The sequence below is a fragment of the Dama dama genome, chromosome 16 (genome assembly GCF_033118175.1).
Source record: "Dama dama isolate Ldn47 chromosome 16, ASM3311817v1, whole genome shotgun sequence".
In the NCBI taxonomy this organism is placed as follows: domain Eukaryota; kingdom Metazoa; phylum Chordata; class Mammalia; order Artiodactyla; family Cervidae; genus Dama; species Dama dama.
The window spans coordinates 2,557,701-2,580,497 of NC_083696.1; the positions used below are offsets into that span (position 1 = coordinate 2,557,701).

At 41.6% G+C, this 22,797-nt stretch overlaps 1 protein-coding gene across 1 annotated transcript in view; it reads left to right on the forward strand.

Moving 5' to 3' along the window:
* LOC133071040 (complement C5-like) overlaps positions 1–17,908 on the forward strand; it is an 86,229-nt gene extending 68,321 nt beyond the window's left edge. The window contains exons 31-41 of the mRNA XM_061163276.1: positions 138–203; positions 1,320–1,401; positions 2,781–2,829; positions 7,096–7,198; positions 7,564–7,638; positions 7,755–7,860; positions 9,002–9,085; positions 9,974–10,063; positions 12,240–12,323; positions 16,685–16,823; positions 17,375–17,908. Coding sequence (XP_061019259.1) covers positions 138–203; positions 1,320–1,401; positions 2,781–2,829; positions 7,096–7,198; positions 7,564–7,638; positions 7,755–7,860; positions 9,002–9,085; positions 9,974–10,063; positions 12,240–12,323; positions 16,685–16,823; positions 17,375–17,513 — 1,017 coding nt within the window. The 3' untranslated portion in view covers positions 17,514–17,908. The remainder of the gene's footprint in view (positions 1–137; positions 204–1,319; positions 1,402–2,780; positions 2,830–7,095; positions 7,199–7,563; positions 7,639–7,754; positions 7,861–9,001; positions 9,086–9,973; positions 10,064–12,239; positions 12,324–16,684; positions 16,824–17,374) is intronic.
* The last annotated feature ends 4,889 nt before the right edge of the window (positions 17,909–22,797 follow it).

The window sequence follows — 22,797 nt, forward strand, 5'->3', positions numbered from 1 at the left end:
TTTTTAATTACCACATTTTAGATTATTTAAGGTATATTTAAACATACAAATAACTGGAAATAGTTGTTACTGTCCATAGCCTTTTGTGCAAAGTAAATAAGCATGAGGAATAGTACTGAATGCAAAAATCTTTCCAGGCACCTCTCAATGATGACCTCGTCGTCCTAACTACTGGACAAAACAGTGGCTTGGCTACAGTGCATGTGAGTATTTTGTGGAGAACAACTTGATTGAGGTTATATGTCAGCTAATAGTAAGTAATCTAAAAGAAAGAGACTTTGCCACAAAGTTATAGAAATCTGGGCTTGGGTAACCATAACTGAGGTAAGAGTCATTTATCATTCTTTCTGGTTATCTTGATAGCTATCCCCACAGTTTCTTTTTGAAAATGGCTGTTAATCTTCATATGTGTGTGTATTTCTAGAAATTATATATATGTATATGCATATAGGTGTATAGAGATAATTTTTATGCTTACATGTATATGCATATGACGTGTGTATGTATGTATACATTCACACGTATATACATGGATGCTGAGGTTAGTAACAGTCACATCTCATTTATCCAGCATCACTCCTGACTAATGTGTATAAGTAAGGGCTTAAGTGTCTTCTATTTTTAGCCACAGGCTGCATGGACACACATAAACAGTTTAGAAAATCTAAGCTGTAACTGCCAAATGCCTAAAATAATACAAATGACATATTCTGAGCATAAATTAACATTAACATTAACATATTCTGAGCATAAATTAACATTCTCCTGATTATTTAATTGTGCACTCCTCTTTAGGACGTTTATTCCTTCAAAGACTGTTTATAAGATTGCATGCGGGTGGGAAGATGGACGGTCCACTGTTCTGTCACTTCTGGTTGCCCTCACTACACCTACTTCTGGCAGCAGCCCTGCCCGTCCATGCACACCTATAATTTGTTGTTACCACAGTGGTTTGTGGGCTGGAGAAAACCATACTTCATGACCTTGTGATGTTCTATGTAAAATTAAAGTGTACAGGCACAAGGATGAAAGTCTTAAAAACTTCCCTGCAGAGTGAGGTGCTCAGATTTGACTGCGTGGAATTTGGACCAAGGTTCTGCCTGGAGAGAGATCATTTTTAGCTTACTTTGGGCTTCTCAGTTAGTCTCAAATTGTGGAGTTTGCCAAAAGTCCAGTTGCTGGGAAAATGGGTCTTTAATGCATCCCATTTGCACTGGGTGATAAAAATACTTGCATCCCGTTTTCAGCCTCAATGCTGCCATAATACCTTTTACACTCCCCATTTTAAACAGTCTCCTTGTTTACTTGTCCCAATATAGGTAAAAACTGTGATTCACAAAATAAGTACCTCGGAGGAAGTTTGCAGCTTCCATTTGAAAATTGAAACCCAGGAAATTGAAGGTAAAACAGCATGATTTACACTATAATGTTGGCTAAGCAAAAAGAATGCTGAAGAGCTTCTCTGATTAGGAAAAATCTGCTAAAGTAATTTCTCATTCAAATTCTTTAATAGGTTGACATCTGAGTAAACATAACTGCCATTTATTATAATAGAGGTAGCTCATTAATAACAGCTGGAAACTGATACTAAAGAACAATATCTAGGTTAAATGTATCCACTGTTGATCCAAAAATTTTTCTGACTAAAAAAACTTTTAAAAATGTAACTAGGATCTAGAGAAGTGAGATGGGGTGGGTGTTGGGAGGTTCAAGGGAAAGGAGACAGGTATACTTATGGCTGATTCATGTTGCGCGACAGAAGCCAACACAATATTGTAAAGCAATCATCCTCCAAATAAAAATCAATTAAAAATAAAAGCTAAGAAAAAAGAAAAAGAACGTAACTAGGGACTTCCCTGGTAGTCCAGTGGCTAAGGCTTTGCCTTGTCAGTCCCTGGTCAGTGAACTAAGATCCCACATGCCTCGCAGCCAAAAAAATGAAACATGAAAGCAAAAAAAAAAAAACAAAAACAAAACAGAAGCAATATTGTAACAAATTCAATAAAGTCTTTAAAAGGAAAAGAAGAATGTAACTAGCAGTAAGGGCCTAATTTCAGAACCTTGAATGTCTGTTAATAGTTTTATGTCTGTGCTCCATTCCCAAGCCCTGAATTTCTCTCATCACTCTGTTGGGCTTCTATCCCATACCCTTTCTGTATCCCTAGGAGTCTGGCAAATGCACATTTCCCTGTCTCTACCTTCAACTTGGTCGCTTCAGGACCAATGAGTCTCTCTTAATGCGCCTATCTTTTCTCTACATGTGGCCCTCACATCCCTCTTCTGATGGGCTGGTTCTCCCATCCCAGTCTAGAAGCAAGGCCACTTGCACACTCCAGTCCTCCTTGACCCATGGCCTTGGGACCAGGGTGCGTGCTGTTCCTCTGCCCTGATAGCTTCTGTTTGTGACTCAGAGTCCTGTTCCTGCAGGAAATTTCCAACTGCCAGAGAATCTAGATATGGGCGCTTCCTCCCTGCCACCTCCCCCAGACATGTTACCAACACAGATCTACCTTAAATGACTCCTTCCTTATTAAGTTCTTGGAGAGCAGAGAACTGTTCTAATGATTTCAAACAGTTCCTGGATTGCCAGGAGCCAACTGACCACTCCATTAAAACCAGAATTTCCATTAAAATCATCAAAAGTGCCAACTTCCAATTCTCAAATCATTTTTAAGTGTGTTCAGAGGTCTGCTCATTAATGATTCTGTTCTGACATGTTCCAGAACAAGCTAAAAACAGCTTACTCTTATTTTTGTTTGTTTGTCTGTTGTGTGTGCCAGCCTCCAGCTACAGCGGCTCAGAATACAAGCGCATCGTGGCCTGCGCCAGGTGAGCCCGTCTCCACCAGGGGACAGTAGATTTCAGGGCTTTGCTTCTGCCAGAGGATTCTCTCTCCAAATCTTTTTGAATGATAAAGATGTCCAGAAGATGTGAAATTGTTCCCTTTTTTTTAAATGTGAAATATTTTTAAACAGCTACTTACTCTACAGAACAGTTTTGTTTTGCTCATATACACTTTTTTCTCCCATTTTTGGCCTTTTTCTAATTCAAATGCTATATTATTAATTTGCCTTCCAGAAAGGTAGATTATGATATATAAGTATTAGGAAAAGAGCAAAGTATTCTCTCAGAAGCGGCTCCTACTCTTTTACTTAGAAAAATCACGTTTGCCCAACAAAATCCCTGGTCATTAGCAGCCAGCCAGTGGTTCTCAAATCAGGTTGTACATTGAACTCATCTGGAGAGCTTTTAGAACTCTGCAGAATTCTGTCCGACCTCACACCCTGCAGGGTCTTCTAATGGTAGCCAGGGCTAAGAACCTTGGATTACCCTTAGCAGACTAACTCCAAGGCCTAATTTGACCTAAATTGACCACTAGTTGCTACTAGTAACAATTTATCATAAATATAATGACTTGCAGGGGCTTCCCAGGGGGCTCAGAGGTAAAGAAAAAATCCACCTGCCAATGCAGGAGATCACCTGCAATGCAGGAGAAGCAGGTTCTATCCCTGGGTTGGGAAGATCCCCTGAAGGAGGAAATGGCAACTCACTCCAGTATTCTTGCTTGAGAAATTCCATGGACAGAGGAGCCTGGCAGGCTGCAGTCCATGGATCTCAAAGAGTTTGACACAGCTGAGCAACTGAGCGCACACGTGCGCGTGCACACACACACACACACACACACACACACACACACACACACACAATTGTATTATCATTCTGGAAGTCAGAAGTCCTCAAACCAAGGTGTTATTGGGGCCCTCTTTCTTCTGGAGGCTCCAGGGGGCCTTTTCCAGATTCTAGAGATACCTGCTTTCCTTGGCCTGAGCTTCTCTCCCTCCATCTTCAAAGCCAGCAGCACAGCATCTTTTAGTATCTCCCTCTGACTCAGACCCCTGATTCCACCATCATATCTGCTTCTCTGATTCTCCTGCTTCTTTCCCTTATCAAGACCCCTGTGATCACATTGGACTCACCTGGATATTCAGGAGACTCTCCCTGGCTCGAGAGCCTTAGCTTAATCACACTGCAAGTCCCCTTTGCTATTTAAGGTAACAGAGTCACAAGTTTGGGGATTAAGAGATGGACACCTCTGTGGACCATTGTTTTGCTTACCAAGCCACCATCCTAAAACATTTATGAAAATGTGCCTATATACCTTGGTGATCACACAGTGAATCAGGTAGTGGAAGAGTCAGAACTAGAACACAGGCTTCTTCCTTCTTCTTTCTACCACCCCTTAAGACCTCCTGTTCTGTTCTATTTTCTTAATTCTTCCTACTCTCAACAACAGTGATTTCTATGGCTGGTATTTTGCTGTTTATACTTGTTATCACACATGATGCAAAGCATTCAGAATGGGTAACTTAGAAATTCCATGCAGTTATGTCATCGATTAGAGCTGAAAAGGATTTTAGGAACGATATAGTAGTCCCCTTATTTTAGTGGTAAAGAAACTGAGGTGCCAGGAGGTGAAGGACCCTGCCAAGTTCTCACAGTTAGAGTAGAGCACAACGCCCAGTCCAGTTTCTAAGCCGCCTCCTTCCGGCAGCGTTATCTGAGACCGCCAGCCTTAAGGCACAGCACGCTGTTTCTCAGCTGCTCCACCTCATCTCCCAGCCTTGTCTGTGATCTCAGGCCAGTCCCTCTCCTCTCAGGGTCCCTTCATCAGCTAGGAAAGTCCTGCCTTCCGTCCTGGGCCAGTCTCTGCCCTCTGCTCTCCCTCCACACCCTTCTTCGTTCCCTAAGGTCCTGCTGGGGTCACGCTTCCTCAGGCAGCTCCAATGCTGCCATTCCTGCTTTGGGCACCTCTCTTCCTGCAGACAGGGTGTGATCACTGTCTAAGTCCCTAGCATGTCTTGCGGGGAGGTATGAGCAAATTTGTTCTGGGCAAAACTAGAATCAGTGTGTGGGACCTACAGGGAGGCACCCCGAGTGAACACAGGAAGGGCTGTGTGGTAGGATAGCTAGACACCTGGAAGGCAGCTTCTGAAGGACCCGGGTAACTGTCAGCAAATCGCCTCACTTCTCCAGGCCTCTTCTGTAAAGCAAGAATATTGGACTACCTGATTCCAAAGCACCTTCCAGTATTTCTACAACGCTGCTATGCTTAAAAAGGGCTCTCATAAAAAAGTTATTAATTTGCATTCCATATTGTTAATATATAAAAGAAAGCAATAGAGATATGGCATTCAGTATTCTATCCTTTGGGTTTTTTGTTTGTCTTTTTTTTTAATAAACTGGGGACAGAATGTTCAAAAAAAAACCAGGTAGAACATGCTTTTGGCTTTATGATGCTGAAGTTGGGTTGGACAAATTCCAAATGTAACTGTGTAGTACTTATTCATGTGAGAAATTCTTTGCCTTCAAATGCACACTCTTCTGATTTAAGAAAATGCCAGCACAGTTTCTATGTTGAGAGGGTCTCTTTCGTGTATTTAGCTTTTTACAACTTCTCCGTTGTATTCACAAGAAAAGAAAAAAGGATTTCATTTCTCTCCTTCTCTTGGAACAAAATGCCTTTGGGAAGGATTGCTGTCTTTGGCAGCAGGCAAAGGGCTTCTTGAAAGGAAGGTTTCTGTTCCATGGTTGAAACAGTCACCATGGCAACCAGTCATCAAGGCTCCAGAAACTTTTCATAGACACTCTCCACTCAGGAGGCCCTTTTCCGTCGTGTTGACAGAGTATTTGCATCTGTGAGCCAGAGTTCTCCACTTTTGGTGACACTCATTCATCCAATCACAGGGATGCTGGATGCCATATTTTCAGTTACACGTTACCTTATATTTTGTTCCAAATTATTAATTTGGTGAAGGATGGGGTTAAATTTTATAAGCCAGAAAGTTTATACTATTTACATTTTTATGGCAAATATGATATCTCAAACTTCTAACAGGGTCTGCTTTATACATGCTTGATAAGATATGATTGGGGAAAAGAGATTCCTTATCACCTCACTAATTTGAATAATAGCTCCCATTTCACTCATACTTATTTTGAGGGGTGAGATCAGTTCATCTTCCCTCTATGAAGCTGTCTCCCCAGGCTCTTCCTTTAATCCTGACTCCTCTCCCAAGTTCTACTCTCAAATGTTCAGTTGTCTCTCCCACATCTTGAGGCAAGAATCTAAAACTCAACTTTTGCCGAACACACTCCGATCCAGTCCCTACCCCACCAGCCTTCTCCTCTTTTAGCATTAACTCTGATTAATTGTAGCAACAGGCCTCTCTGCCTCTCAAAACAAAGTCTTGGAATTATAACTTTAAAGCACGTTTATACTTTTTCACAATTAATTTTACAAATAAGAAAATGAACTCTAGAAAGGGGAAGTAATTTGTACAACTCTCTCAGCAAAACTGGGATAAAACCCAAGTTTTCTAATTCCCCATTTCAGTATTCTTTTCCCTCATACCAGAGAGGCAAAAACAAAATAAATAGAATTGTCCATATTACTCCCTCTGCCTTTCTCCTCAGCTTCCCCACAAGCACAATTCCTGGACAAAGTGTAGTCCTTGAAACATTTTTTTAAAATAAAATATCTATTGTGAAAATTTTAGAAAATAGAGAAAAACATGGGAAAGAAAAAAGATAATCTCTTATGATCTCATCTTCCAGAGAAAGTAGCTGCTCAAGTAGTGTTCCTTCCAGTCTATTTCTGAACATGCTTATAAAGTCTCTTACCAATATACAGTTAATTTTTTTCTTCAAATATGCTCTGCTAGAGAAAGAATTAGGATGAGAATCAATAGTCTTACGAAGCCCTGAGGTGAACTAGTCATGTGACCTTGAACAAATACCTTACTCCCACCCTCAGTCTCCTCAACTAGCTAATTAAGAGATTGGACGGAATAGCCTTTATGATCTCCTCCAACTCCAGAATGGTGGTCCGCCGAGGTTACTGGTCAAGTGAGGACAGGGTTGGGAGAGATGACGCAGAGATCGCTTTAAAATTCAGAGATTATAACACATACATCATAAAGAAGCAAATAATTGGAGACTCAAATTAGAAAGTTAAAGCCTACCAAGGAACAGGCCTTTTCTTCAAGAATCTTATCCATTTACTTGTTCCATGTCCTCATCTCTACCTTATTTCAGCTACAAGCTCGGCAGTGAAGAATCGTCATCTGGGTCCTCCCATGCGGTGATGGATATCTCTCTGCCTACTGGAGTCAGTGCAAACCCAGAAGACTTAAAAGCTGTAAATGTCTTCTCTTAAATATTGTTATGGATACTTGCTTTTATTTACTGCATTATTTTACAAAGTTATTTCCATTCATTCTGTGTCACTTTCTTAGACTCTCCCAGAATATTCTTTTCAAACTGACAGTCTACCTAAGTTTTTATTTTTCAAAGTGAAACAGGGGCAAGTATTATGCTTTCATGGACAGAATAATGTGAGTGCGTGTGATGACATGTTCAGACTCTTTCAAGAGGAGGAGCTGTTCTTCAATGTCTTTAAATGGTGGATTACATCCCCATGACCTCACATTCCATCACTGGGTGAATGCACTCAAACAGAAAGGTCGCAAAGTTAAATCTGAGCTTTTCTCTCTGTACCCTTAGCTTGTGGAAAGGGTGGATCAATTATTAACTGATTACGAAATCAAAGATGGGCATGTTATTCTGCAACTCAACTCGGTAAGTTCCACCTCTCACCATTTTTCATTTTTTATTACTATGTAACAGCTGCTGCCTAAAATATTTTGAGTCTTTTGTCTCTCATGATTTTCTTAATCTTTGAATTTGTCAAACAGATTCCTTCCGATGAGTTCCTTTGTGTTCGATTCCGGATAATTGAACTTTTTGAAGTTGGGTTTCTGAGTCCTGCTACTTTCACAGTGTATGAGTACCACAGACCAGGTAATCAACTCTACTCTAAAATTTCTCCTGAAGACTGCTTTGTATTTATTATGGAATTTGAAGAAAGGCACTTGAGGCCTGCAGATTTTATATATTTTCCTCTCTCAGGGCTCACTCTGCACAAACGTCCCCACTTGGACAAACGACCAGTGGGTGACTCTAAATGACTCACTTCACCTCTCTGGTCCTCAGTCTCTTCCTGTTTAGAATAGGTAAACTGGGCTAGACTGCTCCCACTTAAATTCTTCACCTCAAGTTTATCTTTGGTGTTTACTGTTCCCATTGCATCTCTCCTTTTTAGAGAAGGCCATTTACCCTACTATTATTTTCAGTCTTCACAGAATCAGCTTCTCCTCCACCTATATTCTTATCACATTTTGCAGAGAGCTCTATCATAGCACTTGTCATGTTGCATCGCTGTTATTTGTTTGTATGTCTTTGTGCACACCCCAGAATATTTTCGTCCTTCTGTCCCGAGTATCTAACCCAGTGTCAGGCACATAACGTGTGTCAATAAATGTTGAATGCATGACCTCTGCATTTGATCATTTAGCCACTTCTGATAACTCTCCACCTCTGGAGAGCCCTTTGGTTCACAAGGCAGGAGACTTCACTTTGGACAGTTCTACTTGTTAAAACTCTTAAAAGTGAACCAAAGCTCTGAGACCCATTCGATCTAGTTTCATTCTGAAATCATAGATTATGATACAAGCCTCTCCTTGAAAAAGAACTACACACACACACACACACACACACACACGTGTGTGTGTTTCTTTTCTCCTCCTGAACAATAGGAAAAAAAAAACAATGTTTTTCTTCTCTAGCCTCAATAATTACCAATTGTAATTCTTTCAATAGACTCTCATGTGACATAATTAATTTCTTCTCATTCATTGAAACACCAAATACTTTCATTCTCAGAAATGAATATGCAAGAGTAAGATTTCAAGCACACAGCGGGGAATATTTTGAGGGTAGAGGGGCCTGTGTTAGGACAGACAGTTCCTAATTTAACTTTCCTGGGCCTCAGCTACAGAAAGGGTTTGGAGTGGGTGATCAAGGAGCCATGGGCGAAATTCATTGATGGGTAAATTGTGTGTTCGCCAAGCCACCTCTTCTAACTGCACTTTCATTGCCACAGATAAACAGTGTACCATGTTTTATAGCACATCCTACACCAAGCTTCAGAAAGTCTGTGAAGGAGTAGCATGCAAATGTATCGAAGGTAAGCTTCATTTAATGTGTTCAGGCTGTATTCTTGTTTAAAGCAGCCACCATAATCTGGGGCTAATCTGGGGGGAGCCATTTGACAAACTGTCATTTCTCAGAAGAAGAAATGTAATCTCATCTGACGGAAAGCTCATTCCTTGAGCGCTGTAAGGCTACATCTTGACAGCTCCAGAACAACCTGATAGTTCCTTCCATGTGGAGAAACACCATCATGTGGTATATCATCAGAAAGATAACATGATGTGAAATCCTTACCTTTGACCTGGTCTTTTTAGTGCAATAGGACCATTGCTTAAAAGAACAGAGGCTCTGGAATGAGCCACTATCTCCTCTTTCCTTCCCCTAGTCCTCCCCAGTTAGTGACGTTCTCCATTCAATCTTCTGCCAATCAAGGCAGCCTTATTGGCCAAAGAAAAGCCCCAGAACTCAACAATAATCAACTGCCGACTCCATGAGGGTCTGAGTTGATTTTGGTTTTCTTTTGTTTTTCAAAATCCCTAAAATATACACATTTCTTAGGTACTTATTTCTCCTTCTTACAGCATAAACTGGTCATCAATTTGGTTCCTTCAAGAGATTTTTGATAGCACTCAAAATGGGAAAATGTCCTCCTCTCTTCAGTGAAGCATATATATTTCTGAAGAGCTGAGTGTGAAGTAACTACCCATTCTAAGCCCCATGTTCAAGATTTTGTTTTTTGTTTGTTTTGGTTTTGGTTTAAATACTGTTTCACTTTATGGAAGAGGAGAAAATGGACAGGTCTTAGGAATCTGATATTTGTAAGATTATATTGGATTGTCTCAGGGCAGATAAGAGAAAACTGTGTTTACTCCCAAAGGTTCCTTATGTTAACCTAACTTGTGCTGTCTTTCACAAAATCCAGCTGACTGTGGGCAAATGCAGGCAGAACTGGATCTGACAATCTCTGCAGCTACTAGAAAAGAAACAGCATGTAAACCAGAGATTGCATATGGTAAGTTCGAAAGTTTAATATATAGTTCCATTAAGCATGACATTTTATGAAAACACGATCAGTTAGGAAGATCTACAACTTTACACAGTGATTACACAGATGCAACATTCCATGTGCTCCCTTGAAGGAAAATGTCATCAATTTTCAGTATTAACATGCAAAGTTATTTATCCTTCAGCAAAGAAATATGATTTTCATTAAAAATGATGGGAGTGTGGTGCACACACAGCCAAAACAGTTTATTCCACCAGACCCCATTGAATTAAAAGTGCTAAAACATAGTCAAAGAGAACATTTGAGAAGCCACAGAGGTATATGATTTCACTACTGCATTCTTCTGGTTGATCAAGCAGAAACAGAAACAAAGATGGTTTGGGGGGTCTGAGTGTTTTCCAAAATCCCTCCAAAGACAAGGTAAAAATATCAGTACTAAATAATTTTTAATATATCACCATTGCAGTCCACATTTGGGACTCTCTCCATTTCAAAAGGAGCATCTTCTTCTTGTCCACATCTCAGAGCTAAATCAAATGCCCAAGTAGAGTTGTAGATACACGTTCCTCATAGAATTAGATCCTTTATTTTCTATCTATAGCTTCTAATGTTTACTTCTGTCTTTTTTAAGAAAAAGAGAATGAACAGATAGTACACTATTTCAAATTTTTCTTGACAATTGGTAGGAGAGTTTTTATAAATAAATAAGTACAGTGCTGTTCATGGAGCCTTTAGCGTTTACCAATTGTTTTCATATATGGTCTCTCACTGGTGTCCCATGAGCCTCCTTGGAGGTAACAGTGAAGAAACTGAGGCTCTGAGAGACTAAATAATTTGCTCAAAGTCGTGCAGGAAGTAAGTAATAGAACTAGGATACATTCTGGTCTCTAGTATTATTTCTAGTAGCTAACTCTGAACTCTATTAATGGAAATAACAGCCATGAGAATGAATCTTGTGTGGCTCATGATCTTTCTTTCCTTCAAATTCATCTTAGGTTTTTAAAAAATGCTAAAAAGTTGCCTAACTCAGCCGAGAACCACTGCAACTTTCAAAATATCTGAGACTTGAAAAGAATTCTATATTGTTTTAACAATTTTACCCTAAAATTTAGATCCAAATTAATTCTTTCCACCATAATAGAACAATTTTAACTCTTAAATATAAAAAAAAAAATCTGTTTTAACACAGAGAGTACATGCAATCAGGATTTAGTTTACCACATTCAAGAAAAAGCTTAGCAGGCTCTTTTGGAGCTACAGGTTAATGATGGAATCACAGACTAGAAACAAAATTAAACAGTTCCTTCACTCCGCCTATGCCTACAGGAGGTTCATTGCCCATATCTACTATAAATAATTAAGAATCCGAAATTTAGGACATTGTTTAAGCCACTAATTTACACAGCCTTTGGTTTTGCCACAGTGAGTTTGTTCATTGAGCTCTATGTCTTGCTAGCTAGCTAGGATCTCAAAAATGAACAAAAAATTTTAGGTCATTCACTTTAACTCCAAAGAAAGCAAAAACAAGAGGATTTTTTCTCAGGTCACAAAGAAGAGACGGACCCCTTCAAGCTGGTCATTTCAGAAGTGAAGTCAAACATACCATAGGTTAAAAATTGATGCCTGAATGAAGGGAAGACAGGCTTGAGAATGTCTAATCAAATAGCTGCCAGTCCAAGCAAAGATGAGTTGGAAAACAGAGTCCTATCAAAAACCAAAGATCAAAACCAATAAAAGTAGTTGAGGAATGGAGGCAAGGGAACACGGAGACTCTCATGACAGGTCAGAATGATAGATACAGGACCCCTCTGTGGACATGCAGAGAAGGAAGAGGCTCTTCATCTTAAAAGATCAGAATCTGAACTTTACATCTAAGGCTTATTTTGTTTGTTTTGTGTGCTTTTTTAAATTTAATATTGCTCTTACCCTAATCAGCCTGTTCTATAATAGTGGGCAGAGTGACTCTGTGACTCTCAGCAGAGTGATTCCTTAGAGTCATGACCAGTAGAATCTCGCTGGGAGTGCTGGGAAGCCTTCTTGGAAGAAATGAGATTTATCACAGGGTGCCCATAAGAGCTTGCTACACCTCATTTTTTGTTTGTTTGACAGACTCCGGCTTCTACTGGACATGGCATTAGTGGTAATAAGCATAAATTATTGTGTGTGTGCTTCTTTTTACCAGCTTATAAAGTTGAGATCATAGCTGTCACTGAAGAAAATGCTTTTGTTAAGTACACCGCAACTCTCCTGGATATCTACAAAGCCGGTAAGAATTCATTCATTAGTTCTTTCATTCAACAAATATTTAGTCCTTTACTATGTGGCAGTCATTATATTAGACACAAAGGACATAACTTGAATAACACAGTCAGAGTTCCTGCCTTCATAAAGTTTATATTCTATTCGAGGAGACACAGTTTTTAAAAAAGGAAATGGACAAAATAAACAATCACAAAGTACTATATTTGAAACAGACATGGAGTTAATAGGGGAAATACCTTCAGAGTGATAACAGATGGCGTCTTTTAGGAGATGATATTAAGAGTTAGCTATTCTTAAAGGCGAAAGGAGAGGGAATCAGATGGGCAGGAGCTGGGTCGTACCGGGGTTTATAAGGCAAGGTGAGCAATTTGAATTTTATTCTAGAAGTTCAAAGGGTAGCTAATAAATGGTTTTAGGTGGGCAAGAAACATTTTCTGATTTATGATTTTAAAAACCATTCTGGCTTCAATTGAAGGGAGCAAGAGTTGAAAGAGGGAAACCAGTTAGGAGCATCTATGAAGTGCAGAGCCTTGGCTCAAAGGCCATGCGAGTTTTGATAGGATAAATGAGCTTCAGTAACCAATACAATAAAATGAATTCATATGTAAACAGCACATAAAACAACAGTTTAAAATATGTTCCCTTTTATTCCCTAAGTAAGCTAACCTACAAATTTTATAAAATTGCTTGTCAAATGATATAAATGGTAAAATGAATGATTCATTAAATCATATTTAATTCCAAATAAGTTTTTGTTGGTTTGTTTTGTTTTATTTAGAAATTGTCAGTGTTATTTTGTTTGACTCACTGTAGGGGGCCTCTGTTTGAGCTTTGATTTGACAACAAGGAACCACATCGAATTTTTCCAGTTATGTCTCTATTGAATTGATAATCATTACATGACATCTAGCCTCAAAAAGTAATTTCTTCTAATAGCAACAGTATTGTGCAAAGTACTGAACACTTTCTCAGTTTCTGCTAAGCCAGCAGTAATTACATTCAAATGTTTCTAGTCTTTATGATACCATCTAATATTTTCATGTATTTAATATATATCTATTATCAGCTAAATTATAAAAACAATTTATTGAAATGTCATGTTTAATTTTCCTAATTTTCTTAATTTTTATTCCCCCTCAGAGTTTTACAAACATAATTGACAAAGTTTCAGAATTCACGTTTTAAAAAACTTAAAAATTCATCTACTTTTGCTTTCGTCACCAAAAGCAAAAACACTTACATACAGTTAGCTTTTCTGTTGATATTTTATTTTGTTCTATATCAAATGCATACCATTCTTCACTTTGTAACAACTCTTGCTTCATTTTCATGTTTCCTTTACTTATTTTTATATGATCAGTTTTACCATTTATTCATTAATCTTTCAGCTTATTAAAGCTGAAATATTTTTTCTTGAATATCTAAAGGTAATATTGACATAACTACTAGAATATCATACACAAATCACTAAAAAGTATATATACATATGTATGTATATATACACTTTCTAAATACTTACTTCTGTGTCTGTGAAAGTGAATCTATCAGGTGATGTGATTTATAAACTACCTTTGCAGTTTTAGCACTATTGGCTGCCTTTCAACATGCCAATATTTTTCCAACTTTTATTATTGCAATTTTTGAGGTCTCCAGACTACTTCTTTATTCTGTCTAGTGTGTATTAGGTGTGTGGTTGTGAATATCAAATTTATGAAAACAGTATTTAAAGTGACCCTTGTTTGTCTTGTGTCTTGGTTGCGTCATCCGGAGACACTTGGCTCAGAAGGTACCAAACTGAAACAGCTGTAAATCTCGGTTTTTACTAAAGCCCCAGATTTCTACCTGACATCACACTGTGCCAATAAGGAGTCCGTGTAACTATTCCTCATTGACACCTTTGTTCTCAGTTTGATACGTGGTCCTTCCTGTGCCTTGACTTCAACAAAACCCACCGAGCCATCGTCAGAGTCTCTAATGTTTCATTTTAAGTTATTCAAAACATGTTTTATATTAAATAGTTGATTTTCTAGAAGATGATTGAAATTTTATTACCTCGTTTATATTTCTCAAAAGCTGTGTTCTCCTTTCAGTAGGTATAAATTTTGCTGTAAGTAGGACCGTAAATCTAAGTTGTGGCACTTCGCTTTCACTTTTTTTTTTCTTTTGAAATGCTATCAAGTATTTCAAATCTGAAAATGTTTATTTTTAACCATACACTAGACTTTAAAATTCTAATAATACTTTTCAAATTTTTCTTTGCTTGATCAACACTCTGACAACATTTTTTTCTGACTTTTATTATTTCAAATGTTTCACTGTGTGAAGTTGATTTGTGATTTTTCCCCATTGATGATCACAAGTGTTCTTTATTTATAACATGATTGCCATTTTGACAAATTAGGTAAGCACTCTTAGCACTTTGATCTTTTCACAACCCAATTTTCAAGCACTTTTGCATCCAACATACATATCATAAGCAATAAGACATTCCTATTTTTACCAAAATAATCAAGTGCTTTTCATTCCAGAAATACAAATTACTTATTTTGTATCCATTATTGCCTAGTATCAAAAGATAATCCAGACTGTTCAGAACTTTGTGCAGAATCAGATGATTCCCAAGCTGTAGTTCTTTATTGCCATCATTTCTTCTCTGTTCTGTCCGTTCAGAAGACTCATGTTTATGATATTTAAAAGGAAATGTTAAGAAAGTTTTGCATACTTTGTTATCTCTTCGTTCTGGCTCTTCATTTTTAACATATATAGATTTTTAATTTATGTAAAATATCAAAACACCACACATTTACCACTTACACAAGAAGTGCTGCTAAAAATAAGCCAAAATAAAAACTAAACTATTTAGAATCAAGGGCAACTATGTAGTTCAAGGATAATGATGCTGTTATCCTGTGACTGGTGTTTCTCCTAAAATACAGGTGAGGATATAAATGAAAAAAAGATGAGTGATTGTTGAAACTGAGATTAATTATTCTCCCTTCTGAATATGCTTGACATTTTCCATAACAAAAGATTTTTAAAAATAATAAGACCCCCCTGCTGACATGACATGGGGCTGACTTGGCAAAGAGTGCTGGGAAGGTTGTTTGAATGTTGCTGCAACAGGAAGTCACGTATGAATGGTCACCAGCAGAGCCTAAGCACATTAGCTTGATCTAACATGGGTGCAATGTAATTTATTTTACTAATTAAAGTTTACCACTCATGCAGTTACTATTATGTGCTATTTAGCAACAGTTTCAGAAGTTTTTCAGGATTTAATAATTAGGATGACTCAGCCAGAGTTTCAGAAAAGGCAGTGGCAGACCACTCCAGTACTCTTGCCTGGAAAATCCCATGGACAGAGGAACCTGGTGGGCTACAGTCCATGGGGTCGCTAAGAGTCGGACATGACTGAGCGACTTCACTTTCACGCCTTGGAGAAGGAAATAGCAACCCACTCCAGTGTTCTTGCCTGGAGAATCCCAGGGACAGAGGAGCCTGGTGGGCTGCCGTCTATGTGGTCGCACAGAGTCGGACACGACTAAAGCGACTTAGCATCAGCCAGAGTTTAATAACTGGATACCAGTCCTGAATATATAGCAGTGAATGCCCTGTCCTGGTCTCAAGAAGTTTCCAGCCTAGCAGAGGAGTCAGGCATGTGGAGGGAAACATTATGATAGAAATTCAAGTGTAATGGGAATAAGGAGAAAACACATACTTAGGACAAAGAGCACCAGGGAATGTTTACTGAATACTGGGAGAATTGAAGATGTATTTAAAGATGGGTGAAAGAAGGAAAGTGAAAATCGCTCGGTTGTGTCTGACTTTCTGCGACCCCATGGAATAGTTTATGGAGTTCTCCAGGCCAGAATACTGGAGTGGGTAGCTGTTCCCTTCTCCAGGGGATCTTAACCCAGGGATCGAACCCAGGTCTCCCACATTGCAGGCGGATTCCTTACCAGCTGAGCCACCAGGGAAGCCCCTCAACTCTGGAAAGGTTCTGTTAATTCCTGGTTCTAATGAAAAGCACTTAAATAGTGCTTACTGTGTTCCAAGCACTTTTCATGTTTTAACCCACTTAACCTCACAGCAGTTCTGCAGGGTAGGTTTTACTGTGATGCCCATTTTGGGGATGAAGGATCTGAGCCTCATTTGTTCAGGCACACAGCTAGGAAGTGGCAGAGCTGGGGTTTAGCCTGGGGAGCCTGATCCCAGAGTCTGAAGTCTTAACCACAGGGACAGTGCCAACAGCCATTAGCCTGTCGATGGAAATTTACACTGAATAATAAATAGCCATGAGGAACTACAATGCTCAAAAGAGTTGAAAACTGTGACATGTGATAACCTTGCTTGTGTGTCTCTCAGGAGAAGCTGCTGCTGAGAGAGACTCTGAAATTACCTTCATTAAAAAGACAACCTGCTCCAACGCCAACCTGGAGAAAAGAAAACAGTACTTAATTATGGGTAAAGAGGCCCTGCAGATAAAACACAATTTCCGACTCAAGTAAGTCACCAGTATTTTGGAGTCTCTGATCTTCCATCCAAAACTAAGTGCAATTTATTCTTAAACCCACTATGTGTTTCTTTCGTGCCCTGCTGTTAACCCACAAACCATTAGGAGCAGACACGAAATAATGTGAGCTTAAAACAAAGCGCTCCTCAGAACCAGCAGGGCGGCTGAGGTCTCGCTGAGGATAAACCCGCTGAGTGCCCAGGTCTGACGGCTGATTTGCGGGCTCATCAACTCCCCCGTTACCGCATCTGCTCTCTCAGACGGCTCTGTTTGTAAGAGGACAGTGTTTGGATACACGTCTTATTATCTGTTTGTTTAAAAACAGACATTGAAACAGATGTTGTTCCTGCCTTTAACCATGGGAGCCCCAAGCAGCTCATGATCTCCAGGGTTTGTGGACCTTCCCAGGGAAAGGCCAGTTCAGAGGAGCTTGGCCAGCAGCCTGACCCCTGGGCACCTGAGCAGCTTGGCTCAATTGAATTCAGCTCTTCTCTCTCTCTGGCTACCAACACAAGTGATTCATTTGCATTATTCCTTGGCAGGTATATCTACCCGTTAGATTCCTCAACCTGGATTGAATATTGGCCTACAGACTCCAGGTGTCCATCATGCCAAAGATTTTTGGAGAGTCTAAATGGGTTTGCTGAAGACATCTTTTTAAATGGCTGTGAAAGCGCCTGAAGGTCAGCGGCATCCAGTTTGCACTATGGACCCTGTTGTTGAAGTTTCTGCCTTTTTTTTTCAACGTTCACAGCTGGTCTTATTTGGAAAGTTCACTCTACTTAGAATGCGGGACAGTTGCTTTTATTAGAGAACAATTTAAGAGCAGTAACTCTCCGAAATGGCATGTCCTTCAGGGGCCTGGAGACAGACGCTCATTCCAAGGTTACTGGACACCAGAAGTAATAAATTGAAACCCTCCTGAAACCTACTGCTCAGGAAGGCTTGCTGGGGACAAAGAATAGCCCCACTGAAATGTAGTATCTTACAAAAACACGGCCTTTGCTTGAAAGAAAATACCACGGAATAGAAAACTGATCATTAAAGCCTGACTTTGCTTTCAAAATGTGCGAAAAAGCGTGTTATTTTATGCTAGGTCAGCTGCAACCACACAAAGACAGGCAAATTGAGAAAGGTGGAGAAAGCCGCCCGGGAAGCCCTGAGCAACCTGAGAAGGAGGGGCCTTGTCCTTGCCGCCTCCTTTCCTGCTGGCTCTCTGGACCCCCACGCGGATCCTCTACTCCCCTCCCGGCGCCTACTCATTTCCCCTGGAACGTGTTCTCCTGGAAGGCAGGCCCCAGGGCGGCCAGCTGGTGAAGAGAAACCTAGTGGAAATCCAGACACCTTTGCTGCACTCTAACCAGGTCTCTGAGCCCCCCTTAAGGATTTATCAATGAGGATTTCTAACAGCAGGCTCGTGGGTAAATGATATTCTGCAGCACTTTAGATCTTACGGAAGAGTTCTCAAATTTATTCCCATTTAATGTCTCCAGAATCTCGTGGAGTACGGGAATTATTATTACCCCCATTCCATGAAGACTTGGAGGCCGAGGACCCAAAGGGCTTTGAGGATGAGAAAATTGAGGCGATTCGCCCAGCCTAGTAAGGGGCAGGGTGGGAGACCAAACCCCAAGGCTTGCTCACAGTCTGAACACCTCCCTCTTCCACCTCACTGCCCCATCCCATTGCTTGTCAGGTTTAATTTCCTAAGACCAAGGCAGGATGTAGGTGGAGTGTCTTCCTTGGCTATAGTTTAACTAGCCCCGCTGAAATGTCACAAGGAAACACAAACCCTGGGTGAAACGGCAAAGGTGACTAAAATGCATTCCCTTTTTGAGAAATCTGCATCTTACCGGTTAGCCTTGTGAAGCTACACAAGGCCTTGCACTGTGCCTCATAAGTTAAACTAAGATTTTCCAGCTTCAAGGAACTAAGGATTTATTTTCGTTAATGTCAGAGCTCACGTTGAAGGCACTCCCTTGGCAAAAACAACCCTTGTGCCCAATATGCCCAAACTCGCTGCCAACGAGGGGTGAGGGCCCCCCCCCCAGAGCAGGTCTGCGGTGCCTCCAGGCACCTTCTTGCTGAAGGCCGGGCGGGCAGGACCTCTACAGCAGCCCCCTCCCCGAGGCCCCGCCCTCTCTGCCTTCTCCTTGAGCATGGTTTCAAGGAGACCGGCTACAGCAGCCTAATTAACTCGCAAAGCAACTGAACTGCCAAACTTCAAAGCAGGCCTTTGTGAGTGAGCCTGGCTCCACTGAAAAACCCACCATCCCGTCTTCCGCAAACTCCTAAGGACTTAAACATACTTCCTTAGCAAGGCGTTTGCAGCCCTGCCCACAGCGGGGCCCCTGCTCAGCCCCCTGCTCCTCGCCTAAGGCACTTGCCATTGTTTGCTTACTCCTGTACAGCTGTTTGGAGTGCGGCTTCCGGGCTTCACCGGCAGCTCCGTGTGGGCAGAGCAGGGTCCCCTCTCTACTGCGGTCTCCTGTGCCTGGCTTCACGCCGAACACATCCTAGGGACTCAGCAAGTGTTGGCGGATTCTAACTCAGGCAGGGGTTTGGGACAAGCCTCTTCATCTTTCTGATGGCCTGTGAATCAAGGGAGTCGAACACCTTAATACCTCTTTTATCTAGAGCCCCCAGAAGAAATGTTACAATCTTTCGTTATGAAACGGAAAGCAAGCCTACATGGCATGTGAGCATCCACATGTCAGGTATGTATTTTGCCCGTAAATGTAACGGGAGCTCAGAGAAGGGAATGAGTAGATGAGCTGGAGGAGCTTCCAGAGGCTTTCTGGAGGACTTTTGGAAAGGTAGAGAGAGGCATATTGGGTTAGAAGTTGGTAAGAGGTATGCCGCTGTTTTGCTGCTACGTCATGTTCGACTCTTTGCAACCCTATGGACTGCGGCCCGCCAGGCTTCTCCATCTGTGGGATTTCCCAGGCAAGAATACCCCGGTGGCTCAGCAGATAGAATCCACCTGCAATGCAGGAGACACAGGAGATGTGAGTTTGATCCCTGAGTCGGGAAGATCCCCTGGAGAAGGAAATGGCGACCCACTCCAGTATTCTTGCCTGGAAAATTCCACAAACGGAATTTTGTGGAAAATTCTGAAGCCTGAAGGTCTACAGTCCATGGGGTCACTAAGAGTCAGATAAGCAAGCGCGCAGCACAGGGAGAAGTGGGGGGATCTTTCTGGTTAAAGGAAAAAGCATAAGGCAGTTTTCCACTAGGGGTAAGCAAGACAATCTAGCTGGTAAATAGCTATATGCTTCTTTTAACATGTGTTAGAAAAAAATATACAACTAGCACATCAAAGCCATGATATAAAATTTTCTTTGAAAATAAATGTATTTGTCAAAAAGTCTATTTAAGGAAAAGTTTTTAAGTAAATAAAAGTCTAGGTTGTTCCTAGGGCAAAACTCATGAGGTTGGCATGCACACACTTGAAGTTTAGGAAACCCTGTCTTAAGAAAATATGTGGAATTGACAACCCGCCAAGCTTAAAGCGGGCAGCCTGACTCCTGATTTCTCAGGGAGGGATCTAAGCCAAAGTCATGCTCAGTTTTACTTTCCAGCCCTTGTGATGCTAATTTATTCAGCAACATCCAGAAAAATACGTACTGACTGGTCATCGAAGGTTGGGCCCAGTTCTGGGCGCTTGGTCCCTAGATCCTTGCCCTTGTGGAACTTGGATCCCAGCGAGAGGGGGTGCATGGTAAATAACAGTCAATAATGAGGGGACTGACTTTGAATATCAGCAGGCGATAAAAGAGCTGTGAGAAAAAGAAAAAGAGCAAAGGCGGCTGGGAGTGGCAGAGAGAGGGACTGCGTCTGAGCAGCACAGTCGGGTCAGGGTGGGCTTCGGTGAGCAGTGAGACCCAAGCGAGGTGAAAGAGGGGGCCACGTGCTGACCTGAAGCCCGAGTTCCAGGCAGAGGGGACAGGCCCGAGCTGAAGGCAGGTGCTCGCCCGGCGTAAGCTCCAGGAAGAGCAGGGAGGCCGATGTGAGGCTGGTGGAGCTGAAGTCATAGAGGTCCCAGGGACAAGAGCATGCTGGTCACGGATGGGGTGCTCATCTTACTCAGAGGGAAAGGTTTGGAGCAGCGCAATGACATGGTCTGTCTTATCTGTTAGAAGGACGATGGTAACTGCTGCATTGAAAGTGAGGCAATGGTACAAATAGACCAGTTAGGCTACTGCTGAAAACCAGGCAGAAGCTGATAGTGATTAAACAGAGCTGAGTTTCCAGAGCTGCTCAGTCAAAGGAAGTTTGTTATAGGATCTGGGCTTGTGATGGGATTATTTGGGGTTCAGGGAAGTAGGGGCTTCCCCAGTGGCTCAGAGGTTAAAGCATCTGCCTGCAATGCGGGCGACAGGGGTTCAATCCCTGGGTCGGGAAGATTCCCTGGAGAAGGAAATGGCAACCCACTCCAATATTCTTGCCTGGAGAATCCCATGGACGGAGGAGCCTGGTGGCTACAGTCCACGGGGTTGCAAAGAGTCAGAAACGACTGAGCGACTTCACTTCACTTCAGGGAAGTGGACTTTGCTCTGGGTTGGATGCGGTCAGGAAGCAGGGGTAATCCTATGATTGGGGGTACTAGTTGTTATCTAATTAGGAGGGAAAAAAGGAGCAGTCACTTATATCAGACGGGAAAGGGGGATATTTGGTCACTTTTTGTGATTGGCATTACGTACTTGTTTTATTCTCTGCTCAAACATGATTAAGGAGCAGTCTGTTTTGTTTTTTTTTTTTTTTTTGGTAAAGATCCATTTGGTCTGATGCCGATGTTCTGTGACATCAGGCTCTGAGAACCAGGCCAGGTCCAAGGGACACCAAGGCACGGCTGTCGGGGCGGCTCTTCCCTTTCAGACCCTTCCTCCTGGAAGATGCATATGTGGGACTTCGCTGGCAGTCCAGTGGGTGGGACTCCACCTTCCACTGCAGGGGGCATGGGTTTGATCCCTGGGCTGGGAACTAAGATCGCGCATGCTGCAAGGTACAGCCAAAAAAAAATTTCTTTAAAAGTCGTATGTGCGCACAGTACACAAATTCGCATGCTATTTCAGAGGCCCCATGCAAGTCCATGCATTGACCTCATGACTGAAAACCCCTGTCTCAGAGCTGGGAATTTAGCAGCCAAATCTGGAAGGTTCTCAGAGATACAAAGCAACTCTGCATCCTAGGGTTTTCCTAGTCCTGAAATCAGATGGATTCTGCGGGTTTAATGTGATGTATCTTGTCACCAGGGGCCTGATCTTTAACTTTGACTTGAGATTCAATTATCCCTTTATGCCTCTGACTCAGAAAGAAAGGAAGTTAGGAGGAAGAAAGGGAAAAATGAAGCAGAGAGGGTGGCGGGTAGGAAGAGATGGGAGGGAAAGGGACAGGGTTTTGTTTAAGGACAAGAGGATAAGATGAGAGCTCCATTTCTAAGAACCTTCTGGATCCTTCTCAGCTGGCACGGTCCCCACCCTGACAGACATGTTGGCAGAAGCCGGTCTGTTCCTTGGAGCTTGGGGTCCACTCCTTCACTGTTTCCATCATTATAATCAGATGTGTGGTATATTGCGTACACCATCATGAGTTATATAATCCTAAAGTGTCCAAACCAGGAAGGACCTAGAGCTTACCTCATCCACTTCCTTCATTTTCACCTGGGAAAGCAGGCCCAGAAGGGCAGCTGCCGACGGTCACAGCGCTGCTCCGTGCAAGGGCTGGGGCACAACCCCAGGGCCTCTGACTCTGTGCTCAGGGTTCTTCCCACCATGCAGATGCGTGGAGGTTACAGAGAAACCGAGATGGGCTCTCTGTAAAGAAGCCTTTTCTTGGAGCCAGAGCCATTCAGAGATAACCTAGGCTCTCCAGGGGGGACCAGGGTCCCCATCAGTTCTGCCGTCCAGGGATGCTGCAGACACATTCAAAGTAGGAGGCTGGCCCCAGTGATGTCCAATGTCCC